The following is a 25,888-nucleotide window of genomic DNA, read 5'->3' on the forward strand; positions in this document are numbered from 1 at the left end:
GATAAAATTTACTTAAAACTAAAAATGTATATAATTATAACAAGCAAATTGGAGTGGCTTAGTGGCGAAGTTATGGGTGTTAAAATCTAGTGACTAAGGTTTAAGTCCTGCTAATGTTAACATTTGTAGTTTTTATACTAGCAAAGCGAAATTAATGAGAGAGAGGATCATTAATTAATTGAATTAATGAAAGAATTGGAATCAGGCGCTAAAATTCAAATTTAAATTTAAATTTGTTTTAAATATAGGACTAATTAACTAATTAATGAAGGAGAAGTTAGACTTAAATATAGGAGTAACAAATGACATTAATGAGAGAGATTTGGTATTAAATATAAATTAACCAAATTAATACAAGAAGGGGAACCAAAAGGTTTCGGTTTGTATCGGCCTATTTCGGGTTCGTATCATTCGATACATATCCAAAACAATTCGCTACGGAACCGTATTGGCCGATACATATCCGAAACAGCCCGATACGGGCCCGTATTGACTGATACATATGAAAAAAAATGAAAAAAAAATGATTTAGATGCGAGTTCTTATTGAAATAGTATGTATCGGCCGATATAGACTGATATGTTACGATATTTTGAACCTTGATCACCGCCTGCTTTAATCTCCATCCGCCCATCTTTTGCTCTACCACCGTTCTCATCTGTGCCTTTCAGCCTTTTCCACAAGTTGGAACCAGTCCATCATCTCCACTTCTACCTCCACATCATGGTTCAGATGATTACATTCACTTCCGGTTCTTTTTCTCTTTTGTCATTTTTATCTTAAGCATCCTAATAATATGAAAGTTACAAGAAGATAGCATAGAGACATAGAGGTCAAGCACAAGAGAGGTCACTTTAATTAACCCAAAAGTACGGGTGTCAATCGATCCAATCCGATCCAAACCTTATCAAATTGGATTTGGACAATCCATTATAATTATTAGATTGGACCAATCCAAAATAAATTGATCCAAATTTTAATTGGTTTGAATTAAACCTAAACCAAACTTCCAATAATCCGATCATGAGGCCAAACCTTGTCCAATTTGAAATTATACAAAATCGAAATCAGCATAAAATCACTTTTACGAAAGCACTTTTATAAAAGTACTTTTACAAAAGCATTTCTACAAAAGTACTTTTACAAGTCTGAATGTACTTTTCAAAAAGTGTTTTTACAAAAACACTTTCTCGAAGTACTTCTCAAAAATACTTTTAGAAAAACACTTCTATGAAAATACTTTTATAAAAACTTTTATGAAAGTACTTTTATAAGTCTATGAAAGCACTTTCCGACAAAGCACTTTTTCGAAGTACTTTTAATAAAGTGCTTTTGTAAAAGCACTTTTATGAAAATATTTTTATCAAAGTACTTTTACATAAGTGTTTTCAATGCTAAAAGTGCTTTTATATAATTTTTTATATTTCATTCGGTTTGGGTTGGTTCCAATCCAATCCATTTATATTTTAATGGATTGGATTGGATTTGAACTGGACTGGGTCCAATCCATTAATAAGTGGGCTCACATTGGACTGGATAGGATTGGACCAAATCCGTCCAATTGGGGTCCCAAGGACATGTTCAGTAACACTACACAAATTTGACCACTCCAACCGCCACTAGATTTCATTCATCATCCGGTCCTAACAGAAGGTGCTAGTGAAAGTGAAACACTGTAACGTTACTTTTGTGGAGGCAAAGAGATTCAAGTAAATAAGTATTAATGTGCTAGATTCCCAGCCCTTGGTGAGATCGAGGAGGCACCTCGGCGCTCAGTGCCCGTGCAATGCAAATCCAACTCTGGAGCAGTTGAAGTTGCAAAGAGAGGAGACCGAATGAGTTGTTGACACAGACATTACATTACATCCATGACCATCATCCATCAAATATGACTTGACAATACAAAATACAAATGACCAGAAAGAGACTCTCTCTCAACTCCCAAGCATCAACCCACCTGCACCAAAGAGTCTCATGTTCCACTTGTAATATACATCTCAAAACATATTTTGTTTGAATTATATATGTCCACAATTAAAAAGAAAGAAGAAAAATTAAGGACCCTTATTAAATTTGAAAGCAGATAACCAGATATTTACCACTAGGGCTGGGCTTCTTCCTGTTCTGTATGAAATGTGTCTTTTTCCTGGCATACATAATGCCCATAACCTCTTTATACCAGTAAGCTAAAAACAAGTACAGAAGAAATTACAAAAAATCAGCAATCAGGAAAACCTCATCAGATATCTTACATATTCCAACCTTTCTTAAAGAACATCACGAAAGATGAAGAAAAGGAATATATAAATTGAATGACTAGTTTCACACAAGCAGAAATTGTTTTATTACCAACAAACAATACTTTCTAAAAACAGTTCTTTAGGTGCCCCACAGATCCTCATCTACACAGCTTTCGGCATTGTCTTTATCTCTAATTTTGCTCCTTTTAAGGTTGTTTTCTACAATTGTAACATCGTTTTTTTTTTCTCATTTACAATTTCATAACCTCCTGCCTCTAGCCAGTCAATTTCGCTGAGAATACGTACACCCTGACCATCAATCACCTGCCTGCATGCTTGCAACACAAACTTTGTCTTGAAATATCATGTGCCAGGCTAGAAAATTTCTCCCAAGGAAACTCTGCAAGTTTTCAACAACACTTTGTCGAATAATCAGCTTCCAAAATTTACAAGAACGCAATAAGCAGTTCCAATCATGACCAGCAGCCTTGAAGAATCAGTTATACTCCTGTAATTTACATGCCTGACCTTTCCACCACAGGCCAGAAACTCCAATCCAGCAACCATCTATAGATAGAAAGCAAAAAAAAATGCAAAGAAAAGCAATATCTTAGAATGCAAAATGTAGATACACTCAAACCCTAACTTAATTAAAATGATTGGGTTTATTCCTGGACTAATTCGAGTTTTGTGAGGATTCCATATTCTAAGTTACAAATCCAGTTAAAGTAACCAAGTTAAGTGTTTTAAAAGCATGGACTACTAAAGCACAAGGATTCCGAGAGCCAGAGGTCTAAGGCGCAAGGTGAGGTGTTCACCTGGGCAAAGTGAAGTGCCACTTTTGAAAAATAAAATATTGCACAAGAAATTGGAAATCTAAATCTGAATGAAAATATTTCAAAAAGCACAATTAGCTAATTGATTAGATCATAATATTACTAACAGAGAAGTTGAAGCCTTGTATATTTAAACTGTTTAAACTCTAAATATCATAAATATAATCAACAACATAGTAACTTATCTATTGAACATCAAATTCAATGTTTATTAATCAAAACTTAAAACAAGACAGGTGAGGTGGCACAAAACACTACAGTTAACTCAACAAAAAGGTTTAAAACTTGGGGAACCATCATGGATCTCAAAGTCAAATTCATCTTACATGATACATATCTGTATTAGGAACGCTAAAGAAGAGATCTCAGAAGCCAAAGTTTCATCAAATCAACTGAATTTTATCATCTTAAAGCAACTGCAAGAAGATTGTAGTAGGGCAGATAATAGCATTAATGAATTGAAAATAAAAATTCAGGCTTCCACTAACCTCCTTCCATTGAGTGAAGAGATCATCGGCCCTGCACTATTTTATAATTAAGGACCAAGTCATCATTCTTTTTCCATATATAAGCTCGCACCGTTGCTAAGCTCATGTCAGGGGATAAAACCTGAACAATTAACAAGATGAAATCCACATGGCATCATCTCACCAACCACATAACAAATAAAAGTATAAAAAGATAGGAATTACAATTCAGGAAGCCATTTTCCTAGTTTAACATTTTTCAAGTTGGATGAACTTCAGTCTGGATTTGTATCATTCCCTAGACCAGTGTCAACAAGGCATGGATATAACTTTTGTTTTGATCAGTAATAGGCGAAATTGTTTTGATAAGTGATAAATGTACAAGGTGCAAACTCATATATGCATAACAAGAGTAAACAGCAAGAAGATACATAGCCTAATCCTGACCCACCAAGAGTCCAATCCATACAGTTTTGATTTTAACACAAAGGATACCCACCCCATTTTAGTTCCTCTAATATCCACTCCCTAACAAGCAAGGCAATCTGCCAATGATGCCTTATTTTCCTATTCTTATATCTGAGATTCCAAGGCCCATATTTCCCTAATGCCTGACTCTTCTGGATTTCCTATGCTGCATCCATTGGAATACAACTTAATTCTGTGGATGGTTAAAATATCAGCTAATTCTTTTGCTGATGGGTTAGCTAAGCAAGGGGTGGAGAGGGAATCAATGTTAACCCCTTTAAGTAATAAAAGTACACTAACCAACTATCCTGTATTCCCACTTGTGTTATAAAACTAAATAGACACAGATACTCCCATCTAATCCTGACTCAAACAATGGGTAATAATATTGTAGGTCTCGATCAGAACAGACACCAAAGTATTATAGAATGGTGGGACGAAATTCAGGGAAATAGACACCTCGAAGAATCAGATATGGTGTGGGAGAAAACAGGTTATATCATGTGGTACCTATGGAAAAAACAGAAATGAAAAACAAAAATTATAGCCCATCTGAAATCATAGACCAACCATTATGAAGTTGTAGAGAATATATCAAAGCCCAAAGGAAGATGTGCCAATGTAAGGAAAGACTTGAAAAACCAAACATATGGGTAAAATGGACCCCCCCCCCCTTCACAAACTGACAAATGATCTACGTGCTTTTAGATATGTTACTCAAAACCATGGAGGAGATAAAAATAGGAGCATGCCCGATTGGATCTTCTACCATCGCCACAGCTGAAATGAGGGCAGCTCTCAGAGCACATAAACAACTAGTGGACTTAGAAGCTAATAACATTATTATAGGAGACTCCAAAACAACTGTTGATGCACTTAAAGGTTGTGGGAAGACGACGTAGACTTGCAAGGTCATACTGTTGCAATGTAGGAAGCTAGTTGAAGAGGCAAAGTCGAGTGTTACATATAACCATGTTCACAGGGAGGGAAACCAGGTGGCAGATTGGCTGGCAAATAAAAGACAAGAGAGAGAATTTCAAGAAGATTTGGCCACTCAACAAGAGCTCAAGTTCTTACCTCTAGCAGATATGCTTGGTGTTCAGGTCTTGTGTTGGGTGTAATATTTCCTTGTATATCAAAAAATAAATAAAACCACAGCACAAGGGCACACCCAATAATCTAAACCAGTATTAACTCGAGTGGGATGATTAAAGTGTCCAAAAGAGTAAACAATTACATACATATAAAAACCATGGACAGAGGATATTTTCAAAAACAAATATTAAATTGTAGAAAAATTCAAGATGTAGTAAAAGCAAGGATACTAAAAGAACCTGAAATTTCAAAAAATTGGCACCTTAAGAGATTGTACACTTTCTAAAGTCTAGTTCAGGGTTTCTTTCATATATTTTATATATGGAATTGGTTTGCAAATTGCATTACACTATTTTACGTCAAGAGTGTGAGACTTGCACTTGGTTACACACCTTTCCCCATCTTTTCATAAATCACTCTGTTTAGGAATCAAAAATTAAATAATTGAGATGAGAAGAAAATCCACAAGAATTCAGACTAGGTTGATTTTGGCAGGTTTAACTTACTGGAGCAGAACTGAAACTTAGAATCAGGTAGAGAAATAGAATGGTAATGACCAGTTGGAAAATGGGTACCATTTGGTAACTAGTTACGGTGAATATATAGAAGAATTAGCACTGAGAACTAATTCTAGCAACCCAGTGATCTTTTGGCCTGTCAAGGCTAGTTAAGAGTGTAACAGGGAGGGTCTCTTCAAAAAGAAACACGGATCCCGCAATGATGATATTAGAACAACATTGATAAAGCAGTTTGGTTCTTCACATGTCATCCATGAATCATGAACACATATTAAAACCCATAAACTAATTTAGTTGGCTAACAAGCTACTTGATAACTTCCTCAAATATCTTTGATAGAATTACTTGCCTGATTATTGCACAGGATCTCTATAGAAGGCTTTAGCTTTTGCCAGGGCTTCAAGCCAGGGCAGAACGAACCATCCCCTCCAAGTGTTGCAAGTTGTGATTGCCCAGGCAAACTGGGAGCATATGTTCCATCAGAATTTCCGCCTTCCAATGGTTTGTCAAGAACCATCTTTTCTACGACATAGTTAACAACCTGGACAAACATATCAATAATACCAATTTATTACTCAGTGATTAGAATTCTTTTCATCAAACTCCTTAAACAAGTCCACATAAGAGATTTCATGTGGTGCCGCAAATGGATTGGATCGAATTCAGATAGAGATATATCTGAATTTGGTCCAATAAGAAGCTAAGACTCAAATGCTGAGTATGAATTCATGTATGCACTGGCCCAAAACCCAAACGTGAAGTACAAATTTGAGCTTTGAACAGGGCACTGATGCCATTCCCTATATTCATATATATTTAGAATTTGTCAATGGCTGCATAACTACACATAACATTGTTAAAGAAGGTCCAAAATAATTTGCAATTCAAGGCCAAAGTATATAGAAATAAAGTCAGGATATCCTGTCAAATATCTAAAGGTTAAATATCCACACAATCTCCATCTGAGGAAGACCACTTACCATCATAATAAATAGATGTACATACATTGTGTGTGTGTGTGTATGTATGACCAATCCATACATGTAGATTCTGACCATTCTAAAGATAAATCAACAATAAAGCAAACAATTAAATGTCCATACTTTATGCATCCGCAGTATCCGAGGTGCACTTAGTTTCCCTTGTGTGAGGACTGGGACAGTTGAACCTTCGCATGGATATAAGTAAAAGCTGCATCTGTTGAGAACAACAACAAACTCAATTTAAGAATCATTTAATTACTGTCATATCTACATCAAACAATAAAAAACTCCAAATGAAGTTATACAAAGAACTTTTCTTCTTCTATTTCTAAGTTCAACAGAAAAGGAGGTGGTTGACAATCAACAAGATGCAATTCCTAGTTTTTATCAACCTAGAATGTAGATTTTCTTACAGGTAAATAAATTTCTGATGAAAAATCTGAACATATATATTCAAGAAGCTCAGACGTCTCTGGGCTGTTGTGAAAATGCATTCTCCAAAAATTTGTACTTATTTTGTTACAAATTCAACAATAAGCACCTAAAGAAATTACCCAAAAATGAAATAGAGACAGCACCTTAGTCCAAGTAAGCCTTTAGAAGCAAGAGTTTTATAGAAATGTGTGTGTGTGTGTGTGTGTGTGTGTGAGAGAGAGAGAGAGAGAGAGAGAGAGATGCACTTGAGGTTGGAACATTACTTGGTATTTTCTTTGGGTGGTAATCGATTATTCAAGACACAATCCAGACACCACCATGGCAAATCTTTCTCATCTTCACTTCCGTTCAACTCAGTTATTTTCTTTCTCCATGGACCTCCATGGGAGCCCTCAGTAATTATAGAGGGTGAGGAAACTGTTGAGAACTCAAACGGAGGATAGACCATTGAGTCACTGTCTGCATTACCATCAATCTCAATTCTTGACTGGGAATGATTTCTAACAGCCATGTCCTTTGATGCAACATCACCATTAGCTGAAGCCTGTTGTCCAGATCTTTTCTTCCTTTTGGCCAACCAATGAGCCAACAACCCCTTAAGGGTCTCCCGGGCTAGATTGACCTGCATAGTACATGTAAATTAATAGAAGAGAAACATGTTGACTCCAATAATCCAGAAAAAGAAACAATGAGATTTCATATTATTTGGAACTTAGCTCCTTTCGATAGCTTTTGGAAGGAAAAGATACTTTTATTTTTGAAGGCAAGAGATGCTCATAAATGGGGTATAAGAACTCCAACAGAGTGATAAAACAACAAATTTGCAGTTTTCCATTTGAGAAGGAGAAACAAGATAATAAAAAGAATAGCATCTCAAAAATCCAGAAAGATCAGGTATTGGAAGGGCTTTAAGAAATCAATCTGGTGAGATGATGGTAAAATACCAGTGTCAATCAGAAAGGGTAATTCAATGTGTGCAGAACTACTACCCCTACAGCCCTACTACAAAGGACTGAGGTTAGCTAAAGTATTGGATTATCAAAGATTAATTGATTATTAATTATTTAAGAACTCTCACCTCATAATTAGATAGATGGAGACCATTGAATTTGGCTTATGGCCATATTGGCATGCAATAAGAGAGGCTAGATTGTTGACAGCCAGTATGAAGGTCATGTTTAGATGATCTCCAAGATCAGCTAAGTCTGGCAGCAGATAATTTGACTAGGGAAGGTTCAAGAAAAGGAGTTTTCTGAAAATTTTTCTTTATTCATGCATTTTCAATATTCTTTGGGCAATAATGGTATGATAATCGTTTTAATATATTGGAAGCGGATCCAATCAATATGAGCCATTTGTCTACTTATTAATTGATAACTGATAAAATAGGTATTGAAAGTTGAATCAACAAGAGGTTTCAAATTTAGAAAATTCCCATTCAACATTTTAGTAAACTAGCAACCTACTTGTCTGTGATGAAGCACTAGCATTGAGGGTGGAGATTATACCCCTACCTTTTTGATAAATAACAATAATCTTTATTAATTTAAACACTACATATGTATAAATTTTACACCTTATATCAATCAGAAAGCATGGTGAGGGTGGACCTTTGCAACAATTGGGTTCATCCATTGCGACCTGGGTGACCAGGATTCAAATCTTGGAAACATCCTCTCTGTATACGTGCAGGGGTAAGGTGCCTACATCAGTCCCTCCCCAGACCCCACATTGGTGGCAGCCTGGTGCACTGGACTGACCTTTTTTAATCAGAGAGCATGGTAATACTATCCATGGATTTAAGTTGTTTTAAAGTTTGGGGACTTTTCTGCATTTGGTTCAATACCTATTTCAACAGTCCTCAAATACCACCTTATAGTTCAATATATGAGGAATTATGGGTGTCTTTTCAACTTTTTGGGTCCAGGGGTGTTTTTATAATTATTGTAAATGTGTATTGCAATTCAAAATACTATCATTCCTAAACCTTCTCTAAACCAGATCACACGTTAACAATTCAAAATACTAGTTTACCCCTTTTTCATTAGGCTTTCCTCAACAATTCCTTACCTTTCACAGAAGCTGTATTGGGGATCCATCTAAGGGGCAGACAGTTTTAATTCTATACTTATCTTCAATGGATACATTAAGTTACAGGGGGGAGCTACATATTTCAAATCTAGCTTTTATACCATACCTTTTATCCCTTATCTCTAATGAAAAAGAAAAACCATAATCATTTGTTACTACTAACCATAAAATTAAAAGAACACAAGTTTTGGCATTGTAGTTTCTTTTCCTTTTAATAAAATATTTATCCTTACTATCAAAAAACAACAGAAATTTTAAAATAGAGAGCTTGGTAGTAGACTAAAACATTAAAGGTTTCCAGAGTAGGAACCAAAATACATCAATACTTAAGGCTCAGTTTGGAAGGAATACAAATGCAAATATGTACATTTACAAATACATACAAAATACATTGTTTTGCACTCTACATATTCGTATTTGTACTCCTTCCAAACTGACCCTAAGTAAAATATACTTTCCAGAACATTCAGGATAAACAACTTCAGCCAACTAACAAGATGAGGAAAGCCAAGGTAAGTATGGCTACTACACATCAGCATTTTTCTTAACAAAGCCATATTGAATGCTATACAGAAATATATCTAATTGCATTATATATATATATATATATATATTATATATGTATTAAATGCAACATCATTTTTTTCACATATTAATAAATTTAAGTTTACCAATCTAAAACAATTGAGAATAAGACAAAATAACTATACAGTAGGCATTTGTCATCTATTAGTTACCAAATTTTTATAGCATACTTTTCAAGGTGCCAAGACAAGGCTAGGTGACAGGGGGCACCTTGTCGCCTAGTCACCTAGGCGATGGATCTTTTTAAGTAAAAAACAAATACCCTATGGTAGCTCCCTATGTTCCAATCCGATCTTGTTTGTGGCTTGGTTTGATATTTGGAATATTTTGGTGAATGATAGATCTACCATCATCGGTCAATATCTGGTTTGTTTACCTTATGTTTTGCATGGAAGATGTTTGACAAAATGTTTGAACAATGATCCTTTATTATGCTCATCAGTTTTGAGTTATTGTTGAAGAAATCCTTGGAGTTTTGATCTCCTTAGGTGACATGGGATTTTAATTCACTTTATCTAGCTGGCTTTCTGATTACTCGATTTGGTTTATGGAGTTCATAGTTGGCTTTTTGTTGATCAACTCAAAATCTTTGCTCTATTTTATGGAGTTCACTACAGTTGGCTTTCTGCTAGCCAACTTTGTTTTGGTAATTCTATTGGCATTTCCGATTATCTAGCTGTTTGACATTGCTGGGTCTTCAGCACAATGGTTGTGATTGGCCTTTTGATGGCTAACTTCAATTCTTTGGCATGATATGTGTTGGCTTTGTATTGGCCAGCTTTAGTTTGGTGATTACTAGATCATCACTTGGCTCTACTCTAGCTTTCTAACATTTGTTCATTCAACTTTGGTTTCAAAGAGGCCCCTTCAACATCTCAAGTTCATGGTTGTTGCTTCAACAATACACTAATTTTCATGGAGGTTGCTTCAATATCCTTACTTGCAAACTCAAGTTGGCTTCCCCACCTCAAGTTGGCTACCAAGCCGAAGCATGTTAAATCTTGGTTTTTGCTCTATTTCTTCTTCCTATTTTCTTCTTGATTTACTATTTATTCTCTTTCATGTTGGTTCACACTTCATTACTTAGTGGTTCAAGTCTAGAAGTCTTTGACGGTTCAATACAACATTTAGCAATGTCTATGTTGATTAAACTCTAACAAATAAGAAAATAATAAAAAGAAATTAGTATATAAACACGTAAAGTGAATATTTTAGTTCAATAATGTCTATTTTAAAATTATAAACTGTTTTGGAATGGTAGAATACTGATATGTTTCATTCTATTGCCAATGGGCATAGTTATACAGTAAGCTGCTGCAATAAATAGAAAGAAACGAAAATAGAAAGAAGAGAAAATAGAAAGTCAAAAATAGAAAGAAAGAAATAGAAAGAAAAAACTTTCTAAATCAATCCTTCCACAATCCTAGGAATATATACAATTCTATTTTCAGAACTGAACCAATAAGCCCATGTTTTCCAACACTCCCCCCCAAGCTAGTGAATAGAGATCCTCCATTCCCAGCTTGGCTATAATTCTCCGAAAGTCTGTACTATGGAGCCCTTTAGTAAGTACATCAGCCAGTTGTCCTTTTGTAGACACATAGGGAGTGCAAATCAACTTGCTGTCCAGTTTCTCTTTTATAAAGTATCGGTCAATTTTGATGTGCTTCGTCCTGTCATGTTGAACAGAATTGTGAGCAATATCGATGGCTTACTTGTTGTCACAATATAGTTTCATAGGCTCTTCTTGTGGAATCTTCAGGTCTTCTAAAATTATCTTCAACCAGAGTAATTCACACACTCCTTGTGCCATAGCCCTGAATTCCACCTCTGCACTTTGACCGAGCCACTACATTTTGCTTCTTACTCCTCCAAGTGACTAAGTTTCCTCCTAAGAAGGTACAGTAACCAGAAGTGGACCGTCTATCTACTGGAGATCCTGCATAATCGGCATCTGTATATGCTTCAAGAGTCAGTCCTCCATTTCTTCTGAATAAAATTCCTTTTCCTGGATTGGCTTTCAAATAGTGCAGAATTCGATGAGCAGCCTGCAGATGAACTTCTTTAGGATTATGCATAAACCGACTTATTACACTTACAGCATATGCAATATCCGGTCGTGTATGTGCAAGATAAATGAGCTTTCCAACTAGTCTTTGGAACATCTCCTTGTCTACACTTGCATTCTCGTGAGCTTCTCCAAGTTTATGATTGGGATTTATAGGCGTGGAAGCTGGTTTACATGCCAATATTCTTGTTTCTCTCAAAAGATTGACAACATACTTTTGTTGAGAGATAAAGATGCCTTGTTTAGAATGTGCAACTTCAATTCCGAGAAAATACTTTAGTCTCCCCAAGTCTTTTATCTCAAATTCTCTGGCAAGGCAGTTTTTCAATGCTTCCTTCTCCTTTTTATCATTCCCAGTAACGATTATATCATCCACATATACTAATAGTGCAGTAACTCCCCCTGAGGTTGTGTGTTTAATAAACAATGTGTGGTCACCTTGACTTTGCTTGTAACTTGTACTCAGCATTACCTTCGTAAACCTTCCAAACCATGCTCTCGAAGATTGTTTGAGACCGTATAGTGCTTTCTTCAACCGACAAACTTTGTTCCCTTTAATGCCTTCTCCAAAACCCGGTGGAATGTCCATGTATATCTCCTCTTCTAGATCACCATGGAGAAACGCATTTTTTATATCAAACTGTTGCAAATCCCAATTATAGTTAGCAACCAACGACAGTAACACCCTTACTGTATTCATTTTAACTATTGGGGCAAAAGTCTCCTGATAATCTACCCCATAAGTCTGTGTATATCCCTTGGCTACCAGGCGTGCTTTGTACCTTTCTAATGACCCATCAGATTTGTACTTAATTGTGAACACCCATTTACAACCTACCGTCTTCTTGTTTCTTGGTAGATCCACAACTTCCCATGTGTTGTTTTTTTCTAATGCCTCCATTTCCACTCTCATGGCTTTTCTCCACTCCTTATTAGAAAGTGCCTCGACTAGAGTATTAGTAATTGGAATGGTGTTAAGGTTGGCTAGAAAACTTTTATGGGATTTAGAGAATCTTTGGAATGATACATATTTGGCTAAAGGGTACAATGGGCGTTTGGTACATTCTCTGGTTCCTTTTCTCAGTGCAATAGGTAGGTCATACTCATACTCAGACTGTGAAGGTGTAGGTTCAGGATCTAAGCATCCCTCAGTTCTAGGATTAGGAATTGAATCTTGGACTTGCACAGGTTGAGGATCTGGATTTTTCCTCCTAGAGTAAACTTGTATATATCTCACATTATCATGCACATCATTCGTGGGGTTAACAGTGTCCAAATTTGGTTCAATGGTCGGGTTGTTTGACTCTTGTTGAGACTCGGGAATGTGGGGCTCAGAGGAATGTGACTCAGAGGGATGTGATTCTTGACGATTGACTGTCTGTGAGGAGGGTAAAACATCTAGGGACAATAGATCTGATGCCTTATCTTCCATTAATGAGGGCTCCCCCTAAAGATAAGGTTGAGTGAAAAAAGATTTTCCTTCCTCAAATGTGACATCGGTGGAGGTGTAGAATTTTCTGGTGGCTGGATGATAACATTTATAACCTTTCTGAGTTGGGGAATATCCCAAGAAGACACACCTGATTGCTCGTGGGTTTAATTTTCCCTTATTATGGACATGAACAAAGGCAATGCAGCCAAAAATTCTTGGTGTGAGATTATTTGAGGCTCGAATATCAGGGTAAATTTGAGAAAGGACTTGTATTGGGCTTCAGTTGTCAAGAACTTTAGATGGTAGTCTATTTATGGTGTAGGCAGTAGTAAGGACAACTTCCCCCCAATATTGTTTTGGCACCTGATTTTGAAAGAGAAAGGCTCAGGTGGTTTGCAAAAGATGGCCATTTTTTCTCTCAGCTACCCCATTCTGTTGGGGAGTGTTAACACAGGAGGATTCATGCATAATGCCTTCTTTCTAAAAAAATGGGGACAAATTCTGATTAAAATAATCTGTAGCATTATCAGATCGAAACCTTTTAATTCTCACACCAAACTTAGTTTGGACCATGTTATGAAAGTTGAGAAGAACCGTACCCACATCACATTTAAACTTAAGAAGAAAAATCCATGTGACCCTAGTGCAATCATCAATAAAGGTGACGAACCATCTGGAACTAGTAATGTTGGAAATTTGAGAAGGGCCCCATATATCCGAATGAATCAAATAAAAATGAGTTGAAGATCTTTAATTGCTGATTGGGAAAGAAATCCTTTTGTGCTTAGCAAGTTCACAAACATCACAATGAAAGGTTTCAACATCAATTCCTTTAAACAAGGAAGGAAGCATTGTTTTTAAAATAGGAAATGAAGGATGACCAAAACGGAAATGATGACGCCAAATTAAATCTTTATTGGAGGTAGATAAGAATGACTCATGTGTGACATGCATAACAGTGTGAGATGATTTGTTGGTTGCTTCAAGGTAGTAGAGTCCATCTCTTTCCTTAGCAAATCCAATCTTCTTCCCCGAAACCTGGTCCTAAAATACACAATAAGAAGGGAAGAACACAACATTGCAGTTCACATCCTGGGTGAGTTTATGTATAGAGATAAGGCTAGTGGATAACTTAGGAACATGAAGCACATTTTTAAGTAATAGGGATGGAGCAATTTGAATATTCCCAATCCCTGCCACAATGGTGAAAGAACCATCGGCAACAGAAATTTTTCTATTACTAGGACAGGGTGTATAGGTGAGAAAATGTAGTGAAGAGGGTGTCATGTGGTCAGTAGCTCCAGAATTAAGAATCCATGGAAAAACACTAGCCGAGGCATGTAATCCTAGAGATAAAGACTCACCTAAGAGAGCAAGAGAGGTAGAACCACTTCCTGGTTTCAAGGATTTCAGGAAGCACCTTAGCCTTTCAATTTCTTCATCATTAAATGGTCCCTGACTCGAGCGTTCTTGCTGTGGGGTTGTGGAGACATTATGGGCCTGTTGAACTCCTTTTGAAACTCCTCGATTTCCCCATTCCTTGCTGGATGTGGGAGGTTTCCCATGAAGTTTCCAGCACCGATCTTTCGTGTGTCTGGGCTTCTTGCAATAGGTGCACCAGAGGTTATCGTTAGAGTCACGAGTGGTTGTGTCACGAGCCAAGTTGTGATTGTTCTCACCCTTTGAACCACTATAACTTCCTCCCCTTGCCACCATGGCTGAGCCTTCGGGATCTTTAGGCTCAAGCATAATTCCACGGCGGCTTTCCTCAGCTCTGACGAGGGTTATGACTTCATTCAATGGAGGCACTTCTTCTTTGCCAAGAATTTGTCTTCGAACCTGATCAAATTCGACATTCAGTCCGACCAAAAAATCATACACCCTATCTTTTTCAATAAAATTCTTCAAGATCACAGCATCATTTGCGCACTTTGCCTCAAGAACCCGATAATGATCAAGCTCATGCCATAAATTTTGCAGCAGATTTGCATACTCTGTAACACTCCTGCTCCCTTGTTTGGCCGCCACAGTCTTCACTTTGACCTCATAGACACGAGCAGCGTCATGGGCTTTGGAATAGGTTTGTTGGACAGCATCCCAAATAGCCTTTGCAGAGGGAAGAAACATACAAGTATCACTGATCTCGGGTGTCATTGAACTCCACAACCATGACATAATCATAGAGTCCTCTTCGTCCCAAGCATCAAAATTTGGCTCGCCCAACCTTGGTCTTATTCCAAGGAGGTGACTAATTTTTCCTTTTCCCTTCAAATAGATACGCACTAGTTGTGACCACTTCAAGTAATTCTGGCCATTCAGTCTATATGTTGCCTGAATATTCTGCAAATCACCAGTGTGAGGATGAGAGTTTGTTGCTCCTTCATCGGTTTGGACGGGAGCACTTGTTGCAGTCATGTCGGACATTGTTAATGGAGGAAAAATAAGGCCAACAGGAAAGGAGAATAAAAGAGCACTTCTGGTTATAGATCAACACTGAAGGCCAGAAGAGAAAAACAAAAAAAAAACTGGCAATGAAGGCCGAAAAAATCTCGAAGTTGACAAACCTAGAGCTCTAATACCATGTTTTGGAATGGTAGAATGCTGATATGTTTCATTCTATTGCCAATGGGCATATTTATACAGTAAGCTGCTGCAATAAATAGAAAGAAAGAAAAATAGAAAGAAAAGAAAATAGAAAGAAGAAAAAATAGAAAGAAGAGAAAATAGAAAGTACAAAAATAGAAAGAAAGAAATAGAAAGAAAAAAACTTTCTAAATCAATCCTTCCACAATCCTAGGAATATATACAATTCTATTTTCAGATCTGAACCAATAACCCCACGTTTTCCAACATAAACTCCAAAAATTAAGAATATAAAAGTATTTCATAACACAATGTACAAAATTGCTTGGCTATTAGGTGAGGCAAGCCTCCAAGGGTGCCTTGTTGCCTAGGGATCACTTGACAACTATGTTTTAGAGAATTCTTCATCAAGAAAAATGTGAAAAAGAAAAGCCCCCAACATGATATCATATATTGCATAATCTATAAAATGACTACAATTTTGGGTATCTAATTTATTCTAGAACAAAATATTAAAGACATTTTTCAAGTAACTGCACTATATCACCAAAAGGGGAAGAAAGAAAGGTTTTCATATTACTATAAATAAACAATCCAAAAATATTATTGCTTAAATAAGATACAAAAAAAAAACAATTAAAGAATTTACCTTGTCATCCTCAGGTTTCCCAAATATGTTAAGGTCAGCAGAGTACATTTCTGCAGAAAAGCATTGTGGGGTATCCAAATGGATGGACAAGCTTCCAAGCCTAGTATCCGTAGTGAACCATGCAGGAATACTTACCTGGAGAAGCCAAAAGGAAATGAAAACAGAAAGGTCGTCTAAAGAACTGAAAATTGTATATGGTATTGAATGCAAATATCTTATATTTACAAACCATCTCAAATAATTCTTCCTTCTTCTCTTCAAATGAAACCTGCAAAGTAGCCAATATAATTAATCCATAACAATGCATCACAAAATAAGAAAACTTGGCATTATCATCAGTACTTTTTCCTTTCCAGCATATCCAATGACTAACAATGATATTGCTTTAGTCAACAATCAAACATAAGGTACAATTTTACTCAAGCAACCTTGCCATAATCCTCAACCACAATGCCCCTGGTGATCTCCCATAGCTTCACTGAGCCTGCAGTATCCTATAAAAGAAAAGTAAAGGGAGATTAGGTTATAAAACTATATTAACCAATACCGGCATTTTTTAATCAAGACCATAGTATATACAAGAAGAAAAAAAAAACAAATAAAAACCCTGTAAAATGGGCATTTCAAAGGCAAGCATCATAATCACCTTAGTCAGGACATGCCTTCTATTATTTAAAATTTTATGCTGTACAATTCCTGGGGTTCCAGGAATTGTAAAAGATGGTTCCTTGTAAACAGGGACCTGGAAAAATGTCAAACAGTAAGTACTTATCAATGCCAAAAAACCAACAAAAAATATCCACAAGAAACCAAATCAGACCCACAAAGAGGCATCCGGGAGGGGGGCAGGGTAAGAACTTCTGAGAGTTAAGAAACAGGTTCAATATTATAATTTCAGGTTGTAAGAAGAGTTTATCAAAATGCAAATTAAGTAAATTGGCTGACAAACTACAGAGAAAGGTAAATTAACCAAATAATTGGAATGATTCTGATAAATGAATACAAGAAAAGATAGCACATTTAAAAAGGTTTCTCAGACTAAACATCCAATGTAGTATTGGGAAAGTATAATATCCAACACAGGTACACATAGCATGTATAGACTTCTGTACATCATAGCCCATGAGTGCCATCCTACTGGCCTTATGTCCAATTTAGATTGTATAGGATATTTAGATAATTTTTGTTTTAATTTTACCTGGTCTATGTATGATAGTTAGAATCCAATCAATCCATCAAGAACAGGATGGAGAAATTGAATGGTCTTCTCTAATTTTGTGTATGCTTGTTTTTCAGTCAACCAGGTGACTCCTATCTTGAGCTATATTCAAATAAAAGAGAGAAAAGCACATGGCCACTGCTATTGCCTATAGGGGCCAATATATGTAACGAGAAAATCTACAGCACCATATAAGGAGTCTACAACACAAACCAAGACAGATTGACATATAAGGAGTCTATAACGAGAAAACCTCTAGTGTTAATACTAGAAACGAAAGGTCAATGAAGCCATAAACATACAATCAGGCCAGAAGACAGATTGACATCATCTTTATTTATAATCAGTATTGACACATCTACATTTATTGATAAATAAAAGGTCATTCAACCAAGAGGTAATCGATAATATTGAGTTGAAAGCAAAAATCAAGATATGGAATGTTCAGAAGTTTGGGAGACTGGAAGCAAACAAGCAAGAGGTAATTGATAATATTGAGTTGCTGGACAGTAAAGAGAATGATGGAATATTTGGAGAAAGAGAGAAGCAGGAAAGAGGGAGACTAAGAAAGGAATTGGAAGATATCTTAATCAGAGAAGAGATAAGTTGGAGACAGAAATCTAGGCAAACTTGGATAAAGGAGGGGGATTGAAATACAAAATTCTTCCACACATTAGCTAATGACAGAAGGAGGAAAAATCTCATCTCTAAATTAGAGGATGAAGGTGAGACTATTGTTCAACAGAGGAAATGTTCCTTTCAGGCATGGAGTCAATCTCTCCAAGAAGATGTCTCCAAAGACCTCTGAGGAGATCGAGAGCATGAAAGATGTTCCCTATGCCTCAGCCGTAGGGAGCATCATGTATGCCATGTTGTGCACTCGTCCTGACATCGCCTAAGCAGTGAGTGTAGTAAGCAGATTCTAGGCCAACCCACGGCAGGAGCATTGGACTGGTGTGAAATGCATACTTAAGTACCTTCGAAGGACAAAAGAGTTTTGTCTGGTGTTCGATGGTAGTTCACTATAGATCCAAGGGTATACAGATGCGGATTTCCAGTCGGATCCGGATGATAGAAAGTCTACATCTGGATATGTTTTCACGATAGGATCGTGTGTTGTTTGCTGGAAAAGCAGCAAACAGGGGTCCACAGCAGACTCCAAAACCGAGGCCAAATACATTGCTGCAAGTGAAGCTGCCAAGGAAGCCGTGTGGATGAAGAAGTTCGTTCACGAATTGGGAGTAGTTCCGTCCAGCACATCATCCATCCCATTATTGTGTGACAACAATGGAGCGATTGCTCAGGCTAAGGAGCCACGAGCTCATTCGAAGTCGAAACACATCGAGAGGAAGTACCACGTACTCCAGGAGATTGTTGGTAGAGGGGACATCTTGATTCAGAAGGTAGCATCAGTGGAGAATGTAGCAGACCCATTGACTAAGCCACTGACACAGAAAGTATTCGAGAAACACGTGGAAAGTATGGGACTCCGGCTTATACCAGATTGGACCTAAGTGCAAGTGGGAGCTGTTAGACAGTTGTATGCCCTTAGCTTCAATCAGAAATATGTACATTATGAATTTATTGTAAATGAATAAAGTACACATTTGATTCATGTTCTTGTGGTGTGTTTCTGTGTAATACCCTTAAATTGGACACTTAATAAGACTTGTGTTAGTTTAGAATGTTCACAGCCATTGGGTAAGTCTGAGGAGATTTATCCTGCCGAGGCTGACACTAGTGTGTTGCCAACTATTGGGGTGGCTTGTCTCAGCTACCAAGGTGATACTCGAAGCACATGCAGTGTAGGATTAATAGAACCTTTGAACCGGACCAGATTTCCAATATTGCCCTGGACCTTGGAGATAGATGGGCAAAAGTAGAAAGTTACACCTGACCCCTAGACTCGATTATGATACTACACTAGGTGTCAGATCGGACTGTCTTTGATGTACCAATCAGTGAGATCCTTAGCGGGGGTCAAAACCTAGGTATGTTGGGACAGTCTGAGAATTCATCTGAGTGGGTGATCATAGTGACAGGATCAGCCCCTTTGTCAGACAAAGGTAATGATCGGGGATGCACTCTCTCTGATGGAAACCAAGACTGCCGACAGCCGATTTCAATTGTTGAGATTTTGTTTTGCAAAATATATAAAGATATATATATATATATATATATATATATACATATATATATATATATGTTATGGTTTCGAAATGATTTGCAAAAGGTTTTAATTCCCGGGATCCATGTAAGCAAAGAGTGCAACACTGTTCCTTGCAGTCGAGGGAGAGGTCCTCCTTTGTCGGGCAGTGTTTGATCATTATGGGCTGAGAGGTTAAGTGTAAGACCATTGAGGATAATACTTGATCTTGCGTCTGCCCACAGTCCCTGGGTGTTACAAGGTGGCTTGGCCCAGGGACCACTTAGGGTAAGTGTTGGGCCCATAGAGCCCATAAGATGGGTTTCAAGGGGTGCACTGTCCATAACAGTGTATTCGACCAGGTCATGTAACAAAGGCTGGGCTGAACCCATGTAGCTGATGTGTAGATTAATGTTTGGGTCCCATGCCATACAAGGAAGCCCAACTGGGCAGCAGTTTGGAAGGCTAAGTGAGTACATAACCTTAAATGGGCCTTAAGCCCATTTCGAACTGGGCTGATTTAATCAGTGAATTAAAGGGGGCGAATTCTGAGATGGATCAGCTGATAGGATTGGGCCTAGACCCACTTAGAGAGTCCAAGATCTAAATAAGATTTAGATCTGGAAGCCTCCTAATTAGATTAGGAGATGGCTGATCTGATCTGCAGATAAGATAAGGGTTCTCCCTTATCACTTAAAGGGACTTCTAATCCAAATATAATTTGGATCAGCAGTTCCTAATAGGATTAGGAGCTGATCCCTTTAAATCTATAAAAGGAGGGGGCGGCAGCTTTGAACATGCAACCTAAGACTCTTGTCTTCAGACCTGAAATCACAGAAGAGAGATTTCTGCAACCTCTGCAAAATCTCTCTTGCTGCCTCCTTCCTGCCGCCGCCATTACCTTCAATTCGATCTCTAGTTCTTGAGAGAAATCAAGATCTGATCTTGATACCAATCTTTTGGGAAAAGATTGATTGGAGCTATACTCACAAGCCATCCAGTTGATTCTTGCGAAGGGTCAAGTTCTTTTGAAGAACATTGTTGATTCTGCTCCATCCTACACTGCACCATCTTCAGTGGGAGCAGTCTTTGGATCCTTCCTTGGGCGTGAACACCTCCATTGGGAGACACTAAATCTCCATATTAGGTACATCCTCCCTCCTACTCCTTTTGGTTCAGATCTGGTTTGGTTCATGGTTCAAGATTGATCCTTGAAAAATATGTTTTTCTAAAATAGGGAATTTGATTCCCTGCAAAGATGGGAGAATTTTTTTTTTGAAATTCGCCCAGTCCATTCCGCAAGATTTGGGCGTCCATGTGATGGATATCCCATCCCTTCACTCTCTCTTGGTGGAAGAATCACTCTGATTAGATCTACTTTGGCTAATCAGTCAATCTATTTCATGTCAGTTTTTAGGATGCCTTTGAGGATTTGTAGAAGGTTAGAGAAGTTAATGAGGGATTTTTTGTGGGAGCCAGGAGAGGAAAAGAAGGATCATAGGGTTGGATGGCAAATGGTGAGTAAAAGTAAGGATTCAGAGGGGTTTAGGAATCAGGAACATTCAGAAGAGGAAAATGGCTTTGTTGGGGAAATGGTTGTGGAGATTTCTGGTGGATCATGATAAACTGTGGACAAAGGTGGTTAAGAGCATACATGGGTTGGCAGTTGATGGTTGGGATGCGGGAATTTCATCTCGAGTAACTACTCTAGCACCTTGGAAAGCTATTCATGCTATCTTCCCTCTTTTTCTACCCTTTGTCAAGTATAATTTGTGCTCTAGAAATTTGGTGAGGTTCTAGGAACATGTGTGGGTGGGGGAGGTACCACTTAAAGATCAATTCCCTTCCTTATTCTCCCTTTCTAGGTACAAAAATAAGAATGCATCCTCCTTTGTTGCCTTTTCTGGTCTAGGGACTGAACTCAATTGGCATTTGGTGTATAGAAGAAGTCTCAAAGAATTAGAGTTGGTTTCGGTGTGGTCTTTAGTTTAAATTTTGCAAAAGGTCTTCTTGGACCCTTCTAGGGCAGATTCTCAGATAGAGAAGGCAAATGATGGGTTGTGGACATACATTAACGAGTGAAGACAATTAAAATGGTTAACTCAGGGTATGGAAGTGCGCACATAATGGGTTAAAAGGTGTGCCAATTCTTTTGCAGACGCATTGGCCAAACAGGGGGTGGGAAAAGGCAATTGTTTTAGGCTACATTGTAATTTTATCTCTAGGGGGAGAGTTAAGAGAGTTTACCTTTTGTATTTCAATCTTTCTTATTAATAAAAGTTTTCTGTTAATGATAAAAATAAATAAATAATGCAACAAGAATTAGAGGAAACCCTAGGGAAGGAAGAGGTAACCTGGAGACAAAAGGCAGGATGCAACTGGTAAAAGAAGGGGATGGTAACACAAGGTTCTTTCATAATTTGGCAAATGGAAGAAAAAGGAAGATTAATGTAGTAAGGTTGGAGTGGAATGGAGAAGTGTTGCCAAGAGAGGAAGCTTCTGGAACCCTTAGTGGGTTTTGACTGGCAAATCAGACAGAGGGAGCTTCTGGAACCCTTAGAGAGGCCTTTTGAGGTTCAAGAAATAAAAGATGCCTTGTTCTCTATGGATAGATCAAAAGCCCTAGGCCCAGATGCCTTGTTCTAGGTGATGATTTGGTGGAGGATTTCTCAGAGTTCTATGAAACGGGAAAGTTTAACTTGGGTACAAATGTTATTTTTATAGCCTTAATCCCCAAGAAAGTGGATGCAGTTCAACCCAAGGACTTTAGGCCTATTAGTTTAATTTCTCAATATCAAGGGGATTTCATGCTAAGGAGACAAATTGCTGATCAAATACTAATCGCCAATGAGTGCATGGATTATAGGAAAAGAAAAGGAGAAAAGGGCCAGATTTGCAAACTTCATCTTGAGAAACAAAGGTTTAGGAGAGAGACGGTGCAAATGGATTAAAGGTTGTATCACTACTTGTCACTATTCTGTCATGGTGAATGGAGTAGTTGGGGACTTCTTTCCTACTAAGAGGGGCCTTAGACAAGGAGACCCCCTTCCTCTTTACCCTAGGTTAAGAAATTTGGCTTTGCTAGGGAAGTGGTTGTGGAGGTTTCCATTAGAGACAAACAGTTTATGGCACTCTGTAGTAGAAAACATACATGGCTTGGAAGCAAATGGATGGGATGCTGGTGTCGACTCAAGGGCTTCTCACTTTTCTCCTTGGAAAGCCATTGTTGATCTCCTGCATTCCTTTCAACCATACATCAGGTATGATGTGTGCTTAGGTAACAAAGTTCTGTTTCGGGAGGAGATTTGGTGTGGGAATACTCCCTTAAAAGGATAAGTTCACTTCTTTGCATTCCCTTTCTTTGAATAAATTCAAGGTAATTTCTATTAGACAGTGTATGCCCTTAGCTCCAATCAGATTGATGTACATTATGACATTTATTGTAAATGAATAAAGTACATATTTGATTCATGTTATAGTGGTGTGCTTCTGTGTAATACCCTTAAACTGGACACTTATGAGACTCATGTTAGTTTAGAATGTTCACAGCCATTGGATAAGTCTGGGGAGATTTATCCTGCTGATGTGCCGCCAAGTGTTGGGGTGGCCTGTCTCAGCTGCCAGGGTGAGACCTGAGGTACATGTAGTGTAGGTTTACTTGAAACCCTAAACCGGACCAGATTTCTAGTATTGCCTTGGACCTTGGTGATTAGTGGGCAAAACTGGAAAATTACACCTGACCCCTAGACTCAATTATGATACTGCACTAGGTGTTGGATTGGGTTGTATTTGATATGCCAATCAGTGAGACACTTAGCGGGGGTCAAATCCTGGGTATGTTGAGACAGTCTGAGAATTCATCTGAGTGGGTGATCATAGTGACAAGATCAGCCTCTTTGTCGGACAAAGGTAATGATCGGGGATGCACTCTCTCTAATGGAAACCAAGATTGCCGGCAGCCGATTTCAATCGTTGAAATTTGTTTTGCAAAATATATTTTATATACTGATATAAATATATATATTATGGTTTCAAAATTTTTGCAAAAGATTTTAATTCCCGGGATCCATGTGAGTAGAGAGTGCAGCATTGTTCCTTGTAGCCGGGGGAGAAGTCCTCTCTTGTCGGGCAGTGTATGATCATTATGGGCTGAGAGGTTAAGTGTAAGACCATTGAGTGTAATACCTGATGGGTTAATCTTGCATCTGCCCACAGTCCCTGGGTTTTTATAAGGTGGCTTGGCCCAGGGGCCACTTAGTGTAAGTGTTGGGCCCATTAGGAGTCCATGTGATGGGCTTCAGGGGTTCACTGTCTTTTCAGTGAATTCGGCCAGGCCTTGTAACAGAGGTTGGACTATACCCATGTGGCTGATGTGTAGATCAATGTTTGGGTCCCACACCATACAAAGAAGCCCAACTGGGCAACAGTTTGGAAGCAGTTTGAGCACTTAGACTTATTGGGCCTAAAGCCCATTTCGAACTGGCCTAATTTGATTAGTTAAATAAAGGGGGCGGATCTGGGATTAAATCAGCAAATAGGATAGGGTCTTACCCTATCCACTCAGAGAGTCCAGATCTTAATTCAGATTTGGAAACCTCCTAATGAGATTAGGAGAGAGTTGATTTAATCTGCAGATAAGATAAGGTCTTATCCTTATCTCTTAAAAGAGAACTCCTTACCCAAATATCAGTCTTTAAAGAAAGGCTGATCAGAAGTCATGCTCACCGCCACCATCGAATTCTTGCTGAAGAATTCGGTTCGTTGAACGGACCCTGCTGATTTTGCTCCACCATTCACTATGTCATCTTCAGTGGGAGTAGTCTTTGAAGTCTTTCTTTGGGCGTGAACACCTTCGTTGGGAGATATTGCATCTTCGTATCAGGTATATCCCTCTCCTAGCGTTTTGGTTTAGATCTGGTTCAGTTCTCGGTTCAAGATTGATCCTTGAAAAATGCAGTTTTTCTAAAACAGGGAATGTGATTCCTAGATGGGAGAGAGGAAATTTTTGAAATTTCGCCCTACCTTCCTATAAGGTTTGGCCATCCATATGATGGATCTCTCATCCCTTCAATTTCTTCCTCTGAGGGTTCATGTAGTAGAAAGCATAAATGACTTGTGTGGATAGTAGAATTTAAGTTGTAAATCCTACCTGCAATAATCTAAAACAAAAGAAAAGAAAAAACATGAGGAGAAGATTCAAGGAGATGGAAAAGAGAGAAGTGATGGAGGAAGGAAATGGAAGAAAGGGAAGGAGAAAAGAGAGTTGTTTAATCCTCTCTTCAGCCCCCAACAATATCTTTATTCTTCGATTGTAATAATGAGGACAATTACACGGTTACCCTTAGTAGGGCAGTCAGCACTAAAGACAATAATAAAAGAGAAAAACAGGCCCATAACTAAGGCCCACTACTAACAAACATAAGTCATAAACATAACTTAAAGAGAACAAAGAAACTAAGGCCTATTCGACCCACCATCACATAACTGAAGAAAAATAAAGAAACCGAGGCCCATTCGGCCCATCATCTCTATAGGTCGGAATCCCCCTCAAGGTTTTTCTCTTGTTCTTGTTTCTTTTTTTTTTTTGATAAATAATATCACATTTCATTAAGATCAAGAGGAAGATATAATCCCTTGGAGAGGCATGAGATGCCACCTCTCCAACCTCATTTCTCAAAACTCCTCCCAAACCAAAGGACCCTGGGTTGCCCTGGTTGTTGCCATCAAAATTCAGTTTCATGAAACCTTGTGGAGGTGGGGCCTAGTTTGTAGAAACCCCATCCTTTATGGAAGAGCAGCTTGCTACTGTTGTCTAGTTCCTCCACAGGTTATTAAAGGAGAAGGGATAAAACAATTCCATAGATTTTAACCAATGTATTGCCCTATTTAAGATGTAATCCTTCAATGTCTGGCTGCTCCTTTCCCACGTCACACTTCCCAAGAAAAAGCCACTACCCTAGGGGGGTCCGCCTACACTAGACTTCTTTGGACAGGAAATCCTATAATGAGGAGGTATTTTAAAAAAGAAACCACATGAAGGAAGGAACTTTGAAATTGCCAGGCAATCAACTTC

The 25,888-nt window shown here is 38.0% G+C and overlaps 1 protein-coding gene across 5 annotated transcripts in view; it reads right to left on the reverse strand.

The window, feature by feature from the left end:
- Nucleotides 1-2,126: 2,126 nt before the first annotated feature.
- Nucleotides 2,127-25,888, reverse strand: part of LOC148861644 (uncharacterized) — a 78,650-nt gene continuing 54,888 nt past the window's right edge. For 4 of the 5 annotated variants that reach the window (XM_088985741.1, XM_088985743.1, XM_088985744.1 and 1 more), the window contains 9 exons: nucleotides 17,097-17,192; nucleotides 16,879-16,944; nucleotides 16,680-16,718; nucleotides 16,451-16,585; nucleotides 7,306-7,664; nucleotides 6,728-6,821; nucleotides 5,974-6,165; nucleotides 3,565-3,685; nucleotides 2,288-2,807 (listed from right to left, as the gene is read on the reverse strand). In XM_088985741.1, coding sequence (XP_088841867.1) covers nucleotides 3,587-3,685; nucleotides 5,974-6,165; nucleotides 6,728-6,821; nucleotides 7,306-7,664; nucleotides 16,451-16,585; nucleotides 16,680-16,718; nucleotides 16,879-16,944; nucleotides 17,097-17,192 — 1,080 coding nt within the window. In that variant the 3' untranslated portion in view covers nucleotides 2,288-2,807; nucleotides 3,565-3,586. Of the gene's footprint in view, nucleotides 2,187-2,287; nucleotides 2,808-3,564; nucleotides 3,686-5,973; nucleotides 6,166-6,727; nucleotides 6,822-7,305; nucleotides 7,665-16,450; nucleotides 16,586-16,679; nucleotides 16,719-16,878; nucleotides 16,945-17,096; nucleotides 17,193-25,888 lie in introns of those variants that run through there. The other variant, XR_016113187.1, reaches the window with a different exon arrangement.

Source organism: Nelumbo lutea, chromosome 4 (genome assembly GCF_056320005.1).
Source record: "Nelumbo lutea isolate HS-2025 chromosome 4, American lotus-T2T, whole genome shotgun sequence".
Classification (NCBI taxonomy): domain Eukaryota; kingdom Viridiplantae; phylum Streptophyta; class Magnoliopsida; order Proteales; family Nelumbonaceae; genus Nelumbo; species Nelumbo lutea.